Source organism: Nelumbo nucifera, chromosome 5, assembly GCF_055504915.1.
Source record: "Nelumbo nucifera cultivar China Antique chromosome 5, China Antique-T2T, whole genome shotgun sequence".
In the NCBI taxonomy this organism is placed as follows: Eukaryota; Viridiplantae; Streptophyta; class Magnoliopsida; order Proteales; family Nelumbonaceae; genus Nelumbo; species Nelumbo nucifera.
In genome coordinates this window covers 37,286,588-37,304,991 of record NC_142653.1, presented here as the reverse complement: position 1 = coordinate 37,304,991, position 18,404 = coordinate 37,286,588, and the positions used below count along the sequence as shown (strand labels likewise).

Here is an 18,404-nt window from a genome sequence, read left to right as displayed (position 1 = left end):
ACACAGTTGCAAGTAGACCCCTTTATTAGAATCCTCTAACAAAGGCATTAAAATGTCTAAAATACCCATGTAATTACTATGGGGGCTGGCTTTCATAGAAAAAAAAATAATACAAACTTTACGAACAACAACAATAAAGAAAATATAAAGTTGTAACTTTACCTTTGACCAATTGATATTAAGGGTGAATTTGATTGTAATTACCAAACTACAATTGATATCAACAGAACAACCAAATATGCAACATTTACATACTACAATAAATACTTTTATAGTGGATATGTAAACTTGTTTCTCTATCCTAGAAATTGCATTTTATGAAAGTATAGATTTTTATGGGGAAATTTAGTTGAGTCCTCTCCATACATGGTTTCACAAGTGTGCCTTTCTGATTTGGGTTTCCCTTTGATTAAGTTCAATCATGTTTCCTAATTTGATAATAGTAATTACTTATGTTTGATAATATGTTAAATGATAATTTTTTTCCTTGCGTTTAATTTCTTTTTACTTTATATGAATGTTGAATCTCTTTTAAGGGAATGTTTTGTATTTCTCAACACTTAATTTATGTTCAATGAATTTGGTTTTATCTTCCAAAAGAATAAGCAATAATAAATGATAGATGTTAATTCTATGAACCTTTAGAAAAACTTATTTTAGGAAAAGTTTTAATTGAGTTTAAAAATTATTGGAATATATGCTCATTAATTTAAGAGTAAATTGTTGAAGCCCCCCTAAACTTTTTGATCGTTGCTCAAACTTTCCCTAAAGTTTGGTAATTACAATCACCTCCCTTGATGTTTTGACACAATTGCAAGTAGACCTCTGTATTAGAATCCTCTAACAAAGGCACGGAAATGTCTAAAATACCCATGCAGTTACTATTGGGGTTGGGTTCTACAAAAAAAAAATAATACAAACTTTATGAACTCGACAATAAAGAGAATTTAAAGTTGTAGCTTTATCATTGACCAATTGATATCAAGGGCAAATTTGAAAAATAAATCAACTTTGAAAAAGAGATTGAAAAGATTTGGGGTAGCAATTGATATGAAGAAAAGATTCGAAAAACAAACATTTTGGTCAAAAAATAACATCATGGGTACTTTGGACATTTTCGTGCCTCTTGTCAAAGGATTCTAACAGAATGATCCACTTGCAACTGTGTCTGAAAATTGAGGGAAGGTGATTGTAATTATCAAACTTTAGGAAATGTTTCAATAATTTACCCTTGATTTAATAGTGGATGTCAGAACATGACACTAAACAAATACAATAGTAAAATAGGATTCATGTAGACACCCCCATATAGTTAGGATAAGGTTTAAATGTTGATGATGAATTGTTAAAATATAATATGTATCAGTATATGTTTTTTCATAACTACCTCTTGTTGACAATGTATTATTAGTTAAAATGGTCTTCAATCCAATTTTATTTGGTTTCCATGATAATCACTGCTAATATACATATTTAATGACATTTGCAGTTCAATTGTATTCCCAGTTTTGTTATGTTATATTTTTCATTAATCCCCTATATGCATTTTTCTATTTTCATTTTTGATAGTTTTTTGCTAATCAAATTGTTTAAACCTCGCATATATCCCTATATTATATTTTTCCATGATTTTACATTTTGCTAAAAGTGATCTACCACATTGGTTTTTTGCAATCAAAAGGAATATTTAATGAATTACTTACTTTGCAAGGATAATTTGGATTGAGTTAGAGGCAAACATCAAGTTAAAGATTGATGTAATAGGTAATGAAGAGCAATTTATGGCTTTTGACTACCAGATATTTATGGTATCCCCACCCCTTAATCCCCATGTAATGTCTAATATGAAATACAAAAAAAAAGAAAGAAAGAAAGAAAAGAAACTTATCCTAAAAGAATGGGAATAGAATCTTATTAAATGTGGAATCCCAACAGTAGAAAAGAAAACTTTAAATTTCTACTATTTGCCAAAAGTAGTGAATCTAAAACAAGTATCTTTTTTGTATTCATTTTTTTACTTACATATATATATATATATATACATATATAGAGCTATTTGTTTGAATTTAGTCAGTCGTAAAAACCAAAATGGAAGAAGTAACAGTAGTGATAATAGGGGCTGGACCTTCTGGACTTGCAACTTCTGTATGCCTAAACAACCTTTCCATCCCTAATGTAATCTTGGAAAGAGAGGATTGCCATTCTTCTCTGTGGAAAAAAAGGTCTTATGATTGCCTTAAACTCCATCTGGGAAAGGAATTCTCTTTCCTTCCCTACATGCCACATCCATCAACCACCCCAACCTTTATGACTAAGAATAGTTTCATCCAATATATGGATGAATATGTATCCCATTTTAACCTTTGCCCAAGGTATTGTAGGACAGTTGAATCAGCTTTTTATGACAAAGCCAGTGGACAATGGAATGTTGTTGCTAAGAACAAGGTGTCCAATGAGGATGAAGTATATCTAGCCATGTTCTTGGTGGTGGCAACTGGGGAAAACAGCCAAGGTTATATCCCTGAGTTTCCTGGTCTAGACAGCTTTAGGGGGAGTTTTATCCACTCTAGCCAATACAAATCAGGGAGAGAATATGTTGGTAAGGATGTTTTGGTTGTTGGGTCTGGGAACTCTGGCATGGAAATTGCCTTCAATCTTGCCTATTTTGGAGCAAAAACATCCATAGTTGTTCAGAGTCCGGTATGATAGTGGATATTACAATGTTCTTTCTGAAATAACTTATTGATTGTATTAATTTGAATTAATATTGATGCAGGTTCATGTTCTCTCTCGAGAGATGGTGTATTTGGGGATGAATCTATTGAAGTTCCTTCCAATGTTTTTCGTGGACAATTTGGTGACCATGCTTTCCAAATTGCAGTATGGGGACTTATCAAGATATGGGATTGTTAGACCTAAAAAGGGTCCATTTCATCTCAAACAAACCACTGGAAGATCTCCTGTTTTAGATGTTGGAACAATGGATTTGATCGTGAATAAAGATATCAAGGTACTTATTACCCATGTAGTATTACATCCTCTCATATTGTCAAAGTTTCTTAATTGTCTTTTAGACTTATTTATTATAATTATGGGTAGGTTTTCCCAAGGATTTCGAGAATTGAAGGAACCAATGTGACATTTGAGAACGACAAAGTGTGGAAATTTGATGATATAATTTTTGCCACTGGATTCAAGACCACAATCAAGGACTGGCTTGAGGTATTCACTTCATTGTTTTTAGTTGTTTTGAGCTCACAACCCTTCCAAACATAAGACAGAGCTTCCTACTTTAGAGAAATAAAAGCATGTCTATCTTCCTCTTTTGGAATTAATCTAGCATTTTTTTTCTTTGACAGGTGGATGGTGACCTCTTAAATGATAACGGGATGCCTAAGACACCTTTTCCCAACCAATGGAAAGGGAAGAATGGTCTTTACTTTGCTGGGTTTTCAAGTAGAGGTCTTGCAGGGGTGTCCATGGATGCAGAGAACATAGCTGAGGATATAAACATGGCATTTGGTCATAACAAGAAAAAGTGGTTCTAAAGCATCAGGACTATAATAGTCAACTATGTTATTGGTGTATTAGAAAGGGTATTAGTAATTTATCATTGTTGTCAATTGTCTCACCGCATGATATGATATGTAATGACAATGGTTAATATAAATAAAATAATGTGATATGTAACCAATGGATTTTGTGAAGTTCTAGACTCTTACTCAACGAGAACCAAGTAAAATTGAAATTAACGTTTGGGTAAAATTGAACTGAACGACTCCAAATCTCCTACCCACGATAACTTTGCCCACGTCTACCCAAAACACTATTCCCATGCATAATACTATGTAGAAAGATGAGATGTTCTTCATATGTGGCTGCAATGATATGTGGGTAGACGTAGGTAGGAGATTTAAACTTGAACTGAATATGCCTTGAGACTAAAGTTGAAGTTGAATTCACTACTATACCCTTTGACTTTTTTTTGCTCATTACGTAATACAATATTAGCCAATCATATACAATCTTTTAAATACATTCATCCAATTTAATTAACTTAATTTGAAATATGTCACACTAATTTAAGCTCCATATTTAATGTCTTTTGTATATATTAAAGAAAAACCCTTGTATTAGGGGGCTTCTACTTTAAACAAATGGCAATCTATCTTCTAAAAAATGAATATTTATATAATGGTTTTTTTACACTTTAATAAAGTTTTTATTTTTTGCATGTGTTTATCTATTCTTAGAAAAAGTGATATCTGTTAACTCCATATTTATATTATTAATAATTTTATATTTTTATGAAATTCATAATAAAATTATGTAATAACAATATAAATTATTATTTTATGGATTATTTAATTAATTTAATAACTAAATAATATTTTAAAAACATAAGTAAATGTTGGTTTAGATTAATGTGTAATAACAATTAATTTATTTTTTGGGTTCAAAAAAATTGGTTTAGATTTTGGTGTTTTGGTACATTTTCCTACTTTAATCCATAAGGTTTTTATTGGTTTAATATAAATTTCACAATAGTTTTCTTTCAAACCTAATATAGGATAAGGGTTTAAAAAGGAATGTTAAAGAATGAATAAAATTAATGAATTGTAATGGGTTGTATGATAAATTCATTACTTACATATTTAACCATGTTTATGCGGGTTGTGCTAATAAATTAGCATTAGTGAGCAATAAATATTTTTATTGCTTTCAAAACTCACTTCAAAGAGCCTGTCACCATTAGTGAGCAATAAAAGAAGGTGTAAGCATTTAAGTATTTTACATGACCAGACTAACCCAAAAATGGCCAATCAACCTTATTAAATATTTTTATGACAAAATTATCCCTGATTGCTCATATATAATAATTATGCATATATATTTTAAGTATATGTAGGTTGGGTTAGGCTTAGGCTGGCTTGAAATATTATGCCGAGGTTTGACTCAAAAATTTATTAGCCTAGTATAGGCTTGGACCCAAGTCATTGGTAATTTTGTTATAAAAAATTATTTAATAAACTTGATTGGCCATTTAGGGGTAGTTTGGTTGTGCAAAATATTTAAATGCTTATGTGAACAATTTATGTTAAAGGTCGATAATAGTGATCTAATGGAAAGCTTAACGAAAGGTGAGCTTTGGACAATTAAATTCACTGATATAGGGTTCTCTAGAGGTTTTGAAAAGTCATGATGATTGGTGAGTTTAAGAGATGTGAAAAAGTCATGGTGTGTTTTAGATAATATTTCTTTTGAAAATTGCTACAGTTTTTTAGGGCATAGTTTCTATGTTTTTAGAATGTAAAAAAACTCTTTATTACCTTTTTCTATTCACCTTTTCTTTACTAATTATTTACCATAAATTCAGGGAGTATACAATGAATATGACTCAAACTTGTAATTAAGTGATGCCCTTCCTTTTCTTGTGTAAAAATAGAAAAAAAAAACTCTGAATGCTAAATAAAAAATATAGTCAATTTATTGACATTTTTCTCTCTTAAAGTTCTTTTAGCATTGTTGTGATACAATAATGCCCATTATACTACAAGTACTGTACACTATGGGATGCAATATTGTTGTTTGCAGAACAAATCAATGCAATATCTACAATAGTACAGCCGGGTGTGCAACATTTACACACTACAATAAATACTTTTATGGTGGATATATAAACCTGTTTCTCTATCCTAGAAATTGCATTTTATGAAAGTATGAATTTTCATAAGGAAATTTAGCTGAGTCCTCTCCATACATGGTTTCACAAAATGTGCCTTCCTAATCTGGGTTTCCCTTTGATTAAGTTCAATCATGTTTCCTAATTTGATAATAGTAATTACTTATGTTTGCTAATATGCTAAATGATAATTTGTTTCCATGCATTTAATCTCTTTTAACTTTATCTGAATGTTTAATCTCATTTAAGGGAATGTTTTGAGAAAAAACTTATTTTAGGAAAAGTTTTAATTGAGTTTAAAAATTGTTGGAATGTATGCTCATTAATTTAAGGGTAAATTGTTGAAACCCCTTGAACTTTTTGACCGTTGTTGAAACTTCCCTTAAAGTTTGGTAATTACAATCAACTCCCTTGATATTTTGACACAGTTGCAAGTAGACCCCTTTATTAGAATCCTCTAACAAAGGCACGAAAATGTCCGAAATACCCATGTAGTTACTATTGGGGCTGGCTTCTAGAGAAAAATAATAATATAAACTTTATGAACAACAATAATAAAGAGAATTTAAAGTTGTAGCTTTACCTTTGGCCAATTGCTATCAAGGGTGAATTTGGAAAATAAATCAACTTTGAAAAAGAGATTGGAAAGATTTGGCGTAACAATTGATAAGAAGAGAACATTCAAAAAATAAACATTTTTGTCAATAATAACTTTATTGGTATTTTGGACATTTTCATGCCTCTTGTTAGAGGATTCTAGCAGAAGGATCTATTTGCAATTATGTCAAAAAATTTAGGACCTACTTTGGGTCCTATACAAAGTTTCAAATACATTCATCCAATTTAAATTTAATTTGAAATGTCCAACACTAATTGAAGCACCACATTTATTGTCTTTTATATTTATTATAGAAAAACCCTCAAAATAGGGTGCTTTTACCTTAAACAAATGGAACTATCTTCTAAAAAAAACAAATATAGTGTTTTTTTTACTCTTCGATAAAGTTTTTTTTTTGCATGTGTCTATGTATTTTTAGAAAAAAATGAGAGTAGTTAACTCCACTCTTAAATAATGCTAAATTCTAACATATTGCTATTTATGAAAAAAAGTATTCACTTCAAAAAGATTTAGGACCCATAATAATCTTTTTAATTTGATTTCCTATTTCAAACAAAAAGGCTCATTATAAGGGCTTTCAATGGTGTAGGTCTCATTCTCTTAGATGAAATATGTTATCAATTATAAACCTTATTTATCACTTTTAAAATTAAATAAGAAATTCAAATTAGATATACAATATAGATCAAATAAAAAAGTGATTAATTAATCTCTTAAGTCAAATAAAAAACCTATATATAGTTACACATTATAGGAGATTAAGAAGTAGGGACGCAAAGTAGGGTTTACATGAAGTCCATCGACCTTGCCACATAGTGTTTGCAATTACACACCTTTGATCTCATGTCGCTAAGGGTCTGTTTGGTTTCCAAGAATAGGTGCCTACAAATCTACAATTGGAATCAAAATGGCCCATTTTGATTCCTACTATTTGTTTGGCTGGAATGGAATTCCAATTCCCATTCTTGGGGGAATCCCATTCCCTCATATGGAGGAATGGCTATTCCGACCCCCAAGGAATGGGAATCCCATTCTAGAGTATGTCAAGAAATAAAGAACTCAAGACAAAAAGCCCCTGAATACTAATGTTAATAAAATAATAAAATATTAATAAATTGATAATAATAAACAAAGATAAAGATAATAATAGTAAAGTATAAATAAAACATTAATATAATATAATTAAAATAATAAAATAATAATAAAAAATGAGAGTATATTAATAATTAAAATAATAACAAAATATTAGTAAATATTCATAAAATAGTAATACTATAATAACATATTAATAAATTAATAATAAAAAGAAAAGGTATTGTTTATTTAATAATAATTAAGTACCAATAGAATATTAATATATTATAATTAAAGTAATAATAATATAATGATATATTAATAAAATATTCATAAATTTATGATAAATACTAAGATATTAATTATTAAATACTAATAAAATAATCATAACAAAATACTAATAAGATAATAACTATATATATTAAAAAGATATTGATAAAGTAATAATAAAATAACAAATAGATTAATACAACATTGAAAATTTTTAGTTGATTCCGATTCAAACTCCCAATGAACCAAATGGCAAAAATCAGAATCCAATTCTAATTCGTGATTGAACCAAATGGCAAAAATCAGAATCCAATCCCAATGAACAAGCGTGAGGAATAGGTGATCCAATTCTGATTCTAGGAGATTTTGATTCATTTCCGGTCTTGTCTGCAAGTTAAATGGACCCTAAGTTTTGAGTGAGAAAAGAATGATCATCCTTATCATCGATCGACAATTACATATCTAATTATTAATAACATCATCTAAACAACACCATTTGAAGCATGTTATAGCATGGATCCATTTAAATTCCATTTAAAAGCATGGACTTAATGTATTTAATCAGTTGCAATGAAGTTCCTACAGGTAATTTGAAAAAGAAAAAAGAAAAAAAAAAGGAAAGAAGCATTCATATTCTAAGGCTATGTTTGGATAGACTTCTACTTTTGTACTTTTAATAGTACAAAAGTACAAAGTATGCAAACAACTTTTACTTTGGTATTTTTTATGTGAAAACTGTTTGGGTAAACAAATTGTAAAGTATGCTTTAGAAAACAAAAGAACCATTTTCCATTTGGCAAAAGCACACTATCAGTCATATGATTCATCTGATCTTACACGTGACATATGTCTTATTACCCATGATTAGCCACTTGTATACATCAAAGATACACATACATGCCAAAGTTCATTGATAGATACAGTTGATCAACAAGCAATGAACTAGTTTTGTACAAGTAGAATGATATCTATAACATTACAATAAACAAACAAAAAAATTCCATTAACCTTCAAGAAGAGTTTAGGAAACGAAGAAGTCAACAACAGTGATTCCAATGGTGGTAAACATGCAACAAACATACCATTAAGCTTGAAGGTAGTGCATGAAATGGAGAAAAAGCATTAAAAGGGGGGATATGAAACCTGGATCCATACCTGCAATTCCGAAAAGGACTATGCTTTCGGTGGCAATGGTGGTTGGAGATGGGAAATGGTGGAGCAAGAATCCATGACAGCAAAGATGTTAGGGCTTGAAGGCGACAAGCGAATGGGGGAGTCTCGATCGAGGGGTTTTATTGAAAAGGTGGTCATGTGATGAAAGCAAAACTTCCACAAAAGCACGGACTAATAAAAGTCAACTTTATGCTTTTGGGGTGTTTCGTGTTTTTAAAAAGTACTAGTAAACATGTACATGCATTTGCATGTAGTAGTATCTCTAAGACGAAACTATTTATAATTCATGGTTAGTTTCTGAATGGTTACAAGTGGTAGTTTCTAAACGGTTATAAGTGGGAAGTTTTTAAAATGAGGGTAAAGGACATATATGGCCTCTTTATGCCTGTTGTATGCTTGGACAAGGGGGGTAGAAACATCCAATGAAAAATCTAGAAAGAAAGGGCATTCGCTCTTTTATAGGCAGTATAGATGAAAGTCAAAGTAGGATGCCATCCAAACACAATGTGGTATTTTTCATACTTTTGTACTTGCAAAATCATGAAAATACTTTCACAAAGTCTATCCAAATAAGGCCTAAACTTCTATATGAAAATTATTTGTTGACTTAAGAATTCACGTATAGGAGCTTACTTCATAGGTAAGAGTCTTTATTCTTTACCTAGGGGTGCAAATCAATCAAATCATGATTCGATCCGATATGTATTATATATTTATAAATATATATATTTTTTATATTATATTTTGATAAGATTGTTAAATTATTTATTTATTTATAAAAAACATGTATACATATGATGAAAATAATTAAAAATATTTTTTGTAGGTAAATAGTGCTTGCTCAATCCTTCAGTGTCAAGAAGACACTGAATCGATACCATATGGATGCCTGCAATTAGTCTTTAGCTTATCGGTCACCTGCGATGAACTCGTAGCACATTTGTGATAAACTCACGGTTCATTACATGTTCACAATGGACTCACTCTTTACCTGAGCCTAAAATAAGTTCTAGTTAAACTTGCAATAAATTTCATACGAATTTTATTCTACAATAAACCTTGAACGCGTACGAATCTACGATAAATCTATGACACACAGTTTTGCGATGAACCTCAGAGATACACGGACCTGTGATGAACCTGAGACCATTACAGAAGTGTAGGTCATAATGAGACGGAATTGAATATTAGTTAAACGTGCGACTTTAAATTACACATGTAGTAACATGCCACATAAGTTTTGATGCGTCCGCCAAACAATAATGTTACCAGTGCCACGTCGGCCAAGTAGGGTGCGAAAGGAAGTGGTATGCATGGATTACAAGAGTCTTCGGGTAAAAGGAAAGTCAACATTGAGAGATCTCATAAGACACGTGGCGAAACCCTAGTAATGCTCATTAACGACCGACAACAAATCTAATATTCCCTTTCCTAATAGGATTCAATCACTTTTTTGTTTCTTCTTTTCGGGATCTTGGGATCCCTCCTTATAAATAAGAACCCTCCTCGAGGCGGGGAGATTCATTCATTCCCGGATTCACTCAATCATTGGACTCCCTATTAAGTAGTCTTGTCATTCATGTTTACCATAACCCCCTAGTTGATGGCCACCCACACATAGCCTAACCACACCCTACCTACACTTGTATTTTTTGTTTAGATTTTATTTAAACTAGCAGGGACCCGTGCGGTGCATGGGAAAAATTTGAAAGATTTAATAATTTTATTTTTCATTTAATGTTGATTTATAAAAAATAATAATTGTTAATTGAATATGAATAAATATTTTTTAATAAATATAGTTTTATTATTAATTTGTAGTAATTTTAATAATTTTTATTATTTTTAATGAAATTTTGATTACTTTTAAAATAAACAAAAATAACTATAAAAGCTAACATTTTTATTAATTCCACTAATAATTAACAATTATATAAGAATGACAACAAGGTGGATTCAGGGCAGGGCACCCCATCCCCGCCCCGTTCCTAGTGTCACACGGTTCAGGGTAAGGTAATCACTCCTCAATGTCGAGTAGTTTAGGGGCAAGACGCCCCACTCCTCATCAAGGATGGAGAATCCTCGAATTTCCCTGCTCCATCCCCAATATTGGGTGGGGTCAAGTAGAAGTGTAAATTGGGTCGTGCTAGGTTGACACGACACGACCCGCATGTGGCTCGCACAAAATGCGAGTCGTGTTGTGTTGGCCCACAAGGAGTCTCGGGCCGTGCCTCCCTCTAGGAAAATTTGGGTGGTCGATTCGGCATGGCCCATGGCTCGAGCCCGCACGGACCCGTGCCATGCCGTGGGTCGGGCTGGTCCATGGGCCGGTCCTTGGGCCAGGCCATGCCGTACACCAAGCCAATCTCAAGACAAAGGCACCCACTCCCCGTCTAACGTTTTTAAAATTGGACCGGATAGGGAACCGTTATGGGGTCGAACTGTCTCTTTGTCAAACAGATGACCCGTTTTGACAAAAAATAACAAAAAATTAAAAAAACAAAAAGAAGGCCAAAAATTGTCATCCAGGTTGATGGTTCGACTGCCCAGGTCAGCGGTTCGCTAACCAAATAAATGGTCTTTGGACAAAAAGAGGTTTTGAGGAGAAATGGTGTCCGGTTTCCAATTTTTTGGTCTAACTATATGGTTTGATACAGTTTTGAAAACACTGTCCCCGTCAACCCAATATTCAATTTGATGATAGAAATGATCAAAAGGATATATTGAGTATCAACCACATGGTAAATTTTTAAAAGAACACTAAATTGTCTTTAATATTCAAAAATGTAATTTTATGAAAATTTTGGAAAACTTATTGTACTTGTGTAATTTTGAAAATTTATTCAAATGTATTTAAATTTTTATTAAATAATTTATTTTCTTTTTAAATGGTTTACTTATAGAGTTATACAAAATTATCTTATAATTTCTAATATAAATTAACCAATAATTTCCTTTTTCCAATATTATACTAGTTTAACTTAATAATTTGTGTTATTATTTGTTCAAATTATAGTTTTTCATTTCCCATAGTCATTTATCTTTAATAATTTTCAATAATTTGCAATGAAAATTACATAAATTTTCAATGATTTTCCAAAATCTATCAAATGTAATAAATTTTCCTAAATTTTCCAAAATATTATAATAATTTTCAATAATTATTTAGTGCATTTTAAATAAACTTTCAAATACTTTATATCTTTTAATTTCAAAACTGTTATTTTATGATAATGTAGTTTTATGAAAATTTTTGAAAAATTTATTACATTTGTGTAATTATGGTGATTTATTGAATTTTTTTAAATTGTTATTAAATATATATTTTTATTTGGTAGTTACTAACAAAATAACACTAATTTATCTTTTATTTTTCAAAATAAATTAATTAATGGTTTCATTTTTAACATTATAATATTTTGTTCCACCATTTTTATTTGGTTATTAGTTATAATATAACAATAACTAATTTTTTATACTTTTTGATAGTTGTTAAATATAACTATCAATTTTATAGAAATTAGTTAAAGAGTTTTCAATTTCTATAAAATGTTGTTAATGAGTTAATTAATAACAACATTTATTAATTTTTGGTAATTTACTAACTATATTTATTAACTTTTGGTAATAACACTATTTAATACTCATTGAATATGGGTGGGATTAAATATTAATCGTATTTAACTATTTATTAATTAATATAAATATTTTAAATGAGGGAGAGTGGATATAGATTGGGGGGATGCATTTTTTGAATTCATTAGGGAGTGGGGCAATAATGATACTTTCCTGTTTAAATTAGATATTTTTGGAGAGAGATTATAGGAATATTTTTAAGTAGTTGGGTGACATGGCTTAATGGGAGTGGTGGGAAGGGGAGAGGAGAGAAAGTCAAAGAGAATGTAGGGTGGGGATAATGGAGCAAGGAGAGGCATGGTGATGGTGACTCGTGCTTTGTTAAGCGAAAGTTAAACAATAGAAATACATAAGAGTATATAATTGTTTTATATTTGAACTTTTTAATAAACAAACCGTTCAAACTCAACTCGAGTTACTCGGTTTTCTAGTATTTCAGATCAGCTTTGGTTTAATAAATATACATATATATATATATGCATATTAATATTTTATATTTTAAATTTAAATTTTTAATACGAAAAAGTAGGAAAATTCCCATATTTGTTAGTCCAAAATATATTATATCATAGATTTAATTTTTGTAATTTAATTTTAATAAATCATTGTAATTTATGAAATTTAAAGTTAATTTTTTTAAGTTTAAATCTTTTGAATAAACAAACTAAACCGAAAATAGACCCAAATCGATACAACCCGAACTGGTGGATTTTCGCTAATGGTCAATCAGTATCGAGTGACAAACTACAGATTTAACCAGATCGATTTGGCCGACAAAACAACTTGCAACTAAACTGAACCAATCATTGAACACTCCTAATTTCAACTAAATTTATAGTCTAATCACTAATAAATAACAATAGTTTAATATCCAATAATTATTGAAAATTTATAACAAAAGTACACAATCGTTGAAAATAAGTTTATAATGAAAATATAATAATAATAATTACAAAAATATAATAAATACTGAAAATATACGAAATTAGTCAATAAATAGTGTAATCTTAAATAATAGTTTAATCTCTAATAAGTATTAATCTATAAATTATAAAAAAATATATAATTACTAAAAATAAATTTATAACAAAAATACAATAAATACGATAAATTAAATTTCAAAAGTTAAATAATAGTTTTTTAATCTCCAATAATTATTGATAAATTTCTATTAAATAATAAAATAAAAATACATTTAAAAATAATTATTGAAAGAATATTTATTAAAAACAATAAATAATTACTGAAAATAAAATAAATATTAATTATAGTAAATATAAATATATAATGAATATACACTACTACTGTAAAATTATTACTAATAAATATAATTTTGTTGATAGTTATTTTCTATAATCATTAATTGATATAAGTGAAATTAGTTATTTACAATATTATTTACTTATTTAAATAATATTGCTATTTAATTTCTTAAAATATTAATTATTTATTGAATTTAATAATCCATAAAATTATGATTGTACTATTATTGCATAATTCGTTATTAATTTTGTAAAATATTAATTTTTTATTAATATGAATATTATGACTTCTATTATAATTATTTTTCTACTTTTAAGATTTTTTTAAATTTATTACATAATTTCGTTATTTTAACTATTTAAAATTTTGTCATGTTAAATATTTTATTATTTAAATATTTAAATAATATGTAAAATATTTAAAAATTTTCATCATTTGAATTTTATTTATTTTAATGTTATTACATAATACTAAATATTTTGTTATATTATTTAGTTACTTTTAGTGTTTTTATTGAAGATTTTTAGTTATTGAAATATTTAAATAATGTTTTATTTTTTAATGTTAAATTCTTATTGTTTGAATAACATTTAAATTGAATAATTCATAAAATTATAATTTTTATTGTTACTATAAAAATGTTGAATTATTAATAATATGAATATTATTAAATCTATTAATTTTTTTTTGTGTTTTGAATAAATATTTTAAATTTAGTATATAATTTGATTGTAACATTTAAATATTTATGATTTTTTTTTAATTAGAACTTTCTTTAGATAGACATAGATAAAAAGTTAGGGAGAGGATAAAAAGGAATTAGAGATAGTTTAAGAGATAAATGGGAGTTAAGGAGAGCTATGCTGACATGGCAGGATCAGATTAGATCGAAAGATCCGAATACGATCGGATCCAAAATCAATGCTGGGACAACCCAGCTAACACACCAACAAGCCAGCCCTCGATTGGTGATCCGATCCGTTTGGATCCCTATCTTTATCACTACACTATATTACAAAATATATAAAAATAATAAATTTGAGCCTTTTCTTTACCAAAAAATGAGCTTTTTAAATCACCTTTTATGATTTTTCTCCACCATATCAACTAGAAACTAGAAAGAAGAAAAAAGAAAAAAGGACAATAATTAACTAGCCATTAAAATTGGTATCTTTTAAGTGTTAACGAGATTAATTTATTTTGGTTTCCAAATTTGATGATTGGGTCGCAGGTCGATTGCTCTAACCATCCATTAATTAACAGTTTGACTTGCTTGAATAAATAAAGTAGAAAGTAGGAAACAATTGCAATTATTTTTTTAAAGCTATATTTTTATCAAAATAAACTTAAAATAATAAATATATGAGGTATGAGAGGCATTTGTACGTGTACTAGTGGTAGATCTGATGAACTCAACATTTCTAAGCATCAAGCTACGTAAAAATCACTTTGGCTGCTTGTGTTTTATAGTCCAATTTGAGTTTGACAAACTCCTACCATTTCCCTGTGTTCCAAGTATATCTTGAAGCCACACTTAACATATAAACTAGAGAAATATATTATTTTTATGTCTTTGTACCTCATTTATTGTAATTTGAACCTTAAATTCAATGTTATTAATTGATGATGTGAAGGATTTTTGTATTTTTTTGAACAAACAAACAAACAAAACATTCATTGATTCAAAGGATAGTCTGATACAAGAAGATCATTGAGAAAAGGAGTAGTAGCTAGTAGACCAAGTATGAATGTTTTGAATGTTGCAAGCATTCTTGGCTAGACCGTGAGCAACTTGGTTACAAGATGTTGGAGCATAGAAGAATTGGTACGTCGAAAACGAGGAATTAAAGGTCCGCTTGGTTTGCAGTCGGAATCAAAATTCTTTGGAATTAGAATTGAAATGGTTTATTCTCTCATTGTCTGTTTGATTTAGATAAGAATAGGAATGGGAATTAAACTTAGCAGGAATGATATTTCATTCTCAAGAGTTAAGAGAAAGGCAGGGAATGACCATTCTTTCAAATAGGAAAATGCTTCCAATTCTATTCAATCAAACAGTTGGAATCAGAATAATCTATTCTGATTCCGATGTCAGACCCCTATTCTTGTGAACCAAATGGTGCGTAAGACTTCTGTAATCCGAAATAATGCTGGCAATTCGCCAAGGCGGTGAGGAACGCTCTGCCCACAGAAGCTTGAGTCACTCTAGGGGTGTTGATTGGACTGGATTTAGTCCGATCCAATCCAATCCAATGTGAGTCCATTACAAATGGACCAGGTCCAGTCCAATCCAATGAATAATTTGGATCGTTTTGGACCTGTCCAATTCAATGTTTGGATCATCCAATTTATTCAAATTCATTTTAATTTTAGATGGGTTTCAACCCAAACCCAGTATACTGACACCTATATTCTTATCTTATATCAATAGACCGAATATTAGCTTAATCCAACCAAATCCAATATAAATTTATTACGATAAACCAGGTCTACTCCAATCTAATAAATATTTTAGACCACATTGGTCCAATCCACTATGTCCTTTTGGTTCATCCAATCCGTTCAAATTAATTTTGGACTGGACAGCGGTCCATTGGCACCCTTAAGTCTCTCTCTATTCGCAATTTCCAAAGTGCCTAAGATTGCTTTGGCCCCAGCTTTTTCAACCGAACACTTTTGACGCTTAATAGCTCTAGCCATGCAAAACTAACCTTTAATGATTCCAGCTCTAGCACCCTTAGCCGCTAGGAAGGTGACCTCGTATATCTCAATATCTGTAGACTATAGGATTGGGGTGATATGATTTAATGTTACATCAAAGACCGTTTACACCTGACTTTATGTGTATGATTTAATGTTACATAATGTCCAAAATACCCTCTACATTCTCTTCAGAGGAAGAAGAGTAGGAAGCGGAAGGGGAGGTCCAAGTATAAAGAAAGGAGAAATCTGACCCCACCGCCGAGTTTCTTTGCGTCCGGGAAGAGGCAAGCAACTCACTCCTAACGGCCTTCATAAAATGGATCTTTTTAGGAAGTCTTTCTAGAGAAAAATCACGGTCAGACCGTGTTCTTTTGCCTTCGTATGCTCACAGGGACTTCCACGGGAACGAAAAGAACCATTCCTACCAAAGACAAACAGAGAGGAGATGTTCTTGGCGCTGCTACTCTGTTTTTCGCCTCAAGTTGGGAGACTATGAACAGTAACTTTTCTCTCCCACAACCTCCGCTCTCCACTGTTCCACCGTCCACAAGCGGCTGGTACACACCCCTGCATATGCTCTCTCTCTCTCTCCACATCTAATGGTTGTAGCTTCTCTGGTCTTTCTATACATGTTTTTCTCCTGTTTTTTTGCAGGTCAAATTAAGCTGCACCACGGAGGTCTAGAGGCCTTCTCCAGCTTCAATGCAGTTAGGCTTCAACGGGCAGCGTCAATTTCCGCCTTTGCATCACCGGCAACCTTGGAGTTTTTTGGACTCTTTTCTGTTACAACCCAAATACCCTCCAACGCCTTTGCAGCACCAGCATTGGTAGCGTTAATTCCTGCCTTTGCAGAACCGGTAACCTCTCGTGACGCCTTTGCCGGTAAGGGAGATGGAGACAATAACGGAGATGGTGCTCCACCCCAACCCCAAATTAAAGTCAATCTAAGATCTTCACCGGGGACAGATACGGATCTAGGATCTTCGCTCATTGGCCTCGTGGTGGTGACACCACTCTTCGTAATTTTCAGCTTGGTGTTGGTCCTTGCAACAATCACACCATCGGTTTAGCAGTGATGGGGCTCCTCGCGGTGGGTTTCTTGATGCTAGCGACGTTATTGTCTATGCAGCGCATGCAGGATGCAGCAGGATACATGGGTCAGAAGATGGAGATGATGACGGAGAAGGTGCTCCGCCTTTGCCGGCAACCTCTCGTGACTCCTTTACCGGTAAGGGAAATGGAGAAATGACAGAGATGGTGCTCCACCCCAACCCCAAATTAAAGTCCATCTGCGTCTTTGCCGGAGACAGATACGGATCTGGGATCTTTGCTCAGTGGCATCGTGGTGGTGACACCACTCTTTGTAATTTTCAGCCTGGTGTTGGTCCCTGCAACTATCACCCATCGGTTTAGCAGTGATGGGGTTCCTCGCGGTGGGTTTCTTGAGGCTAGCGACGTCATTGTCTATGTCTTGGTTACTGAAGTACTTGTGTGGGACGGGAGGGACTATGAATGGGAATTCGGATTACGTGAAGCAGCGCATGCAGGATGCAGCAGGATACATGGGTAAGAAGACATTGTAGAGGACAACTCTGCCTACGCACGCTCGACTAACGAAGGACACAAATATAACTTCACACAAGGATAAAATGGACATTTAACTTTTGCTGTCCATTTTTAAGGATAAAATGGACACAAATATAACTTCACACAAGAAGACATTTTTAACGATTCTTGGAAGATTTTAAACAATTGTCAGAAATAAGGACAGGGACAGTCAATTTTTAAAAAATAAAGATACACTTAATCAATTAACTAAACCATAAAAAAATAATAATTACCCCATTGTATATCTATAGCCTGTAGGGACAAATGCATGACAATGCCCCATCCCCCAAACCTTGCATTTCAAGGAGCTTCTTGCACTAAGGATGCCTTCATTCTAAAAGTACATACCTCACTGTTATGGGAAAATTTATGATA

General features: G+C 31.2%; 1 protein-coding gene across 1 annotated transcript; it reads left to right on the top strand.

The window, feature by feature from the left end:
• Positions 1-2,088: 2,088 nt before the first annotated feature.
• Positions 2,089-17,991, top strand: LOC104606783 (putative indole-3-pyruvate monooxygenase YUCCA10). The gene is made up of 7 exons (XM_010272150.2): positions 2,089-2,700; positions 2,777-3,010; positions 3,100-3,222; positions 3,360-3,522; positions 17,076-17,333; positions 17,452-17,649; positions 17,732-17,991. The coding sequence occupies exons 1-7, from the start codon at positions 2,089-2,091 to the stop codon at positions 17,989-17,991; spliced, it is 1,848 nt and encodes a 615-aa protein (XP_010270452.2).
• The last annotated feature ends 413 nt before the right edge of the window (positions 17,992-18,404 follow it).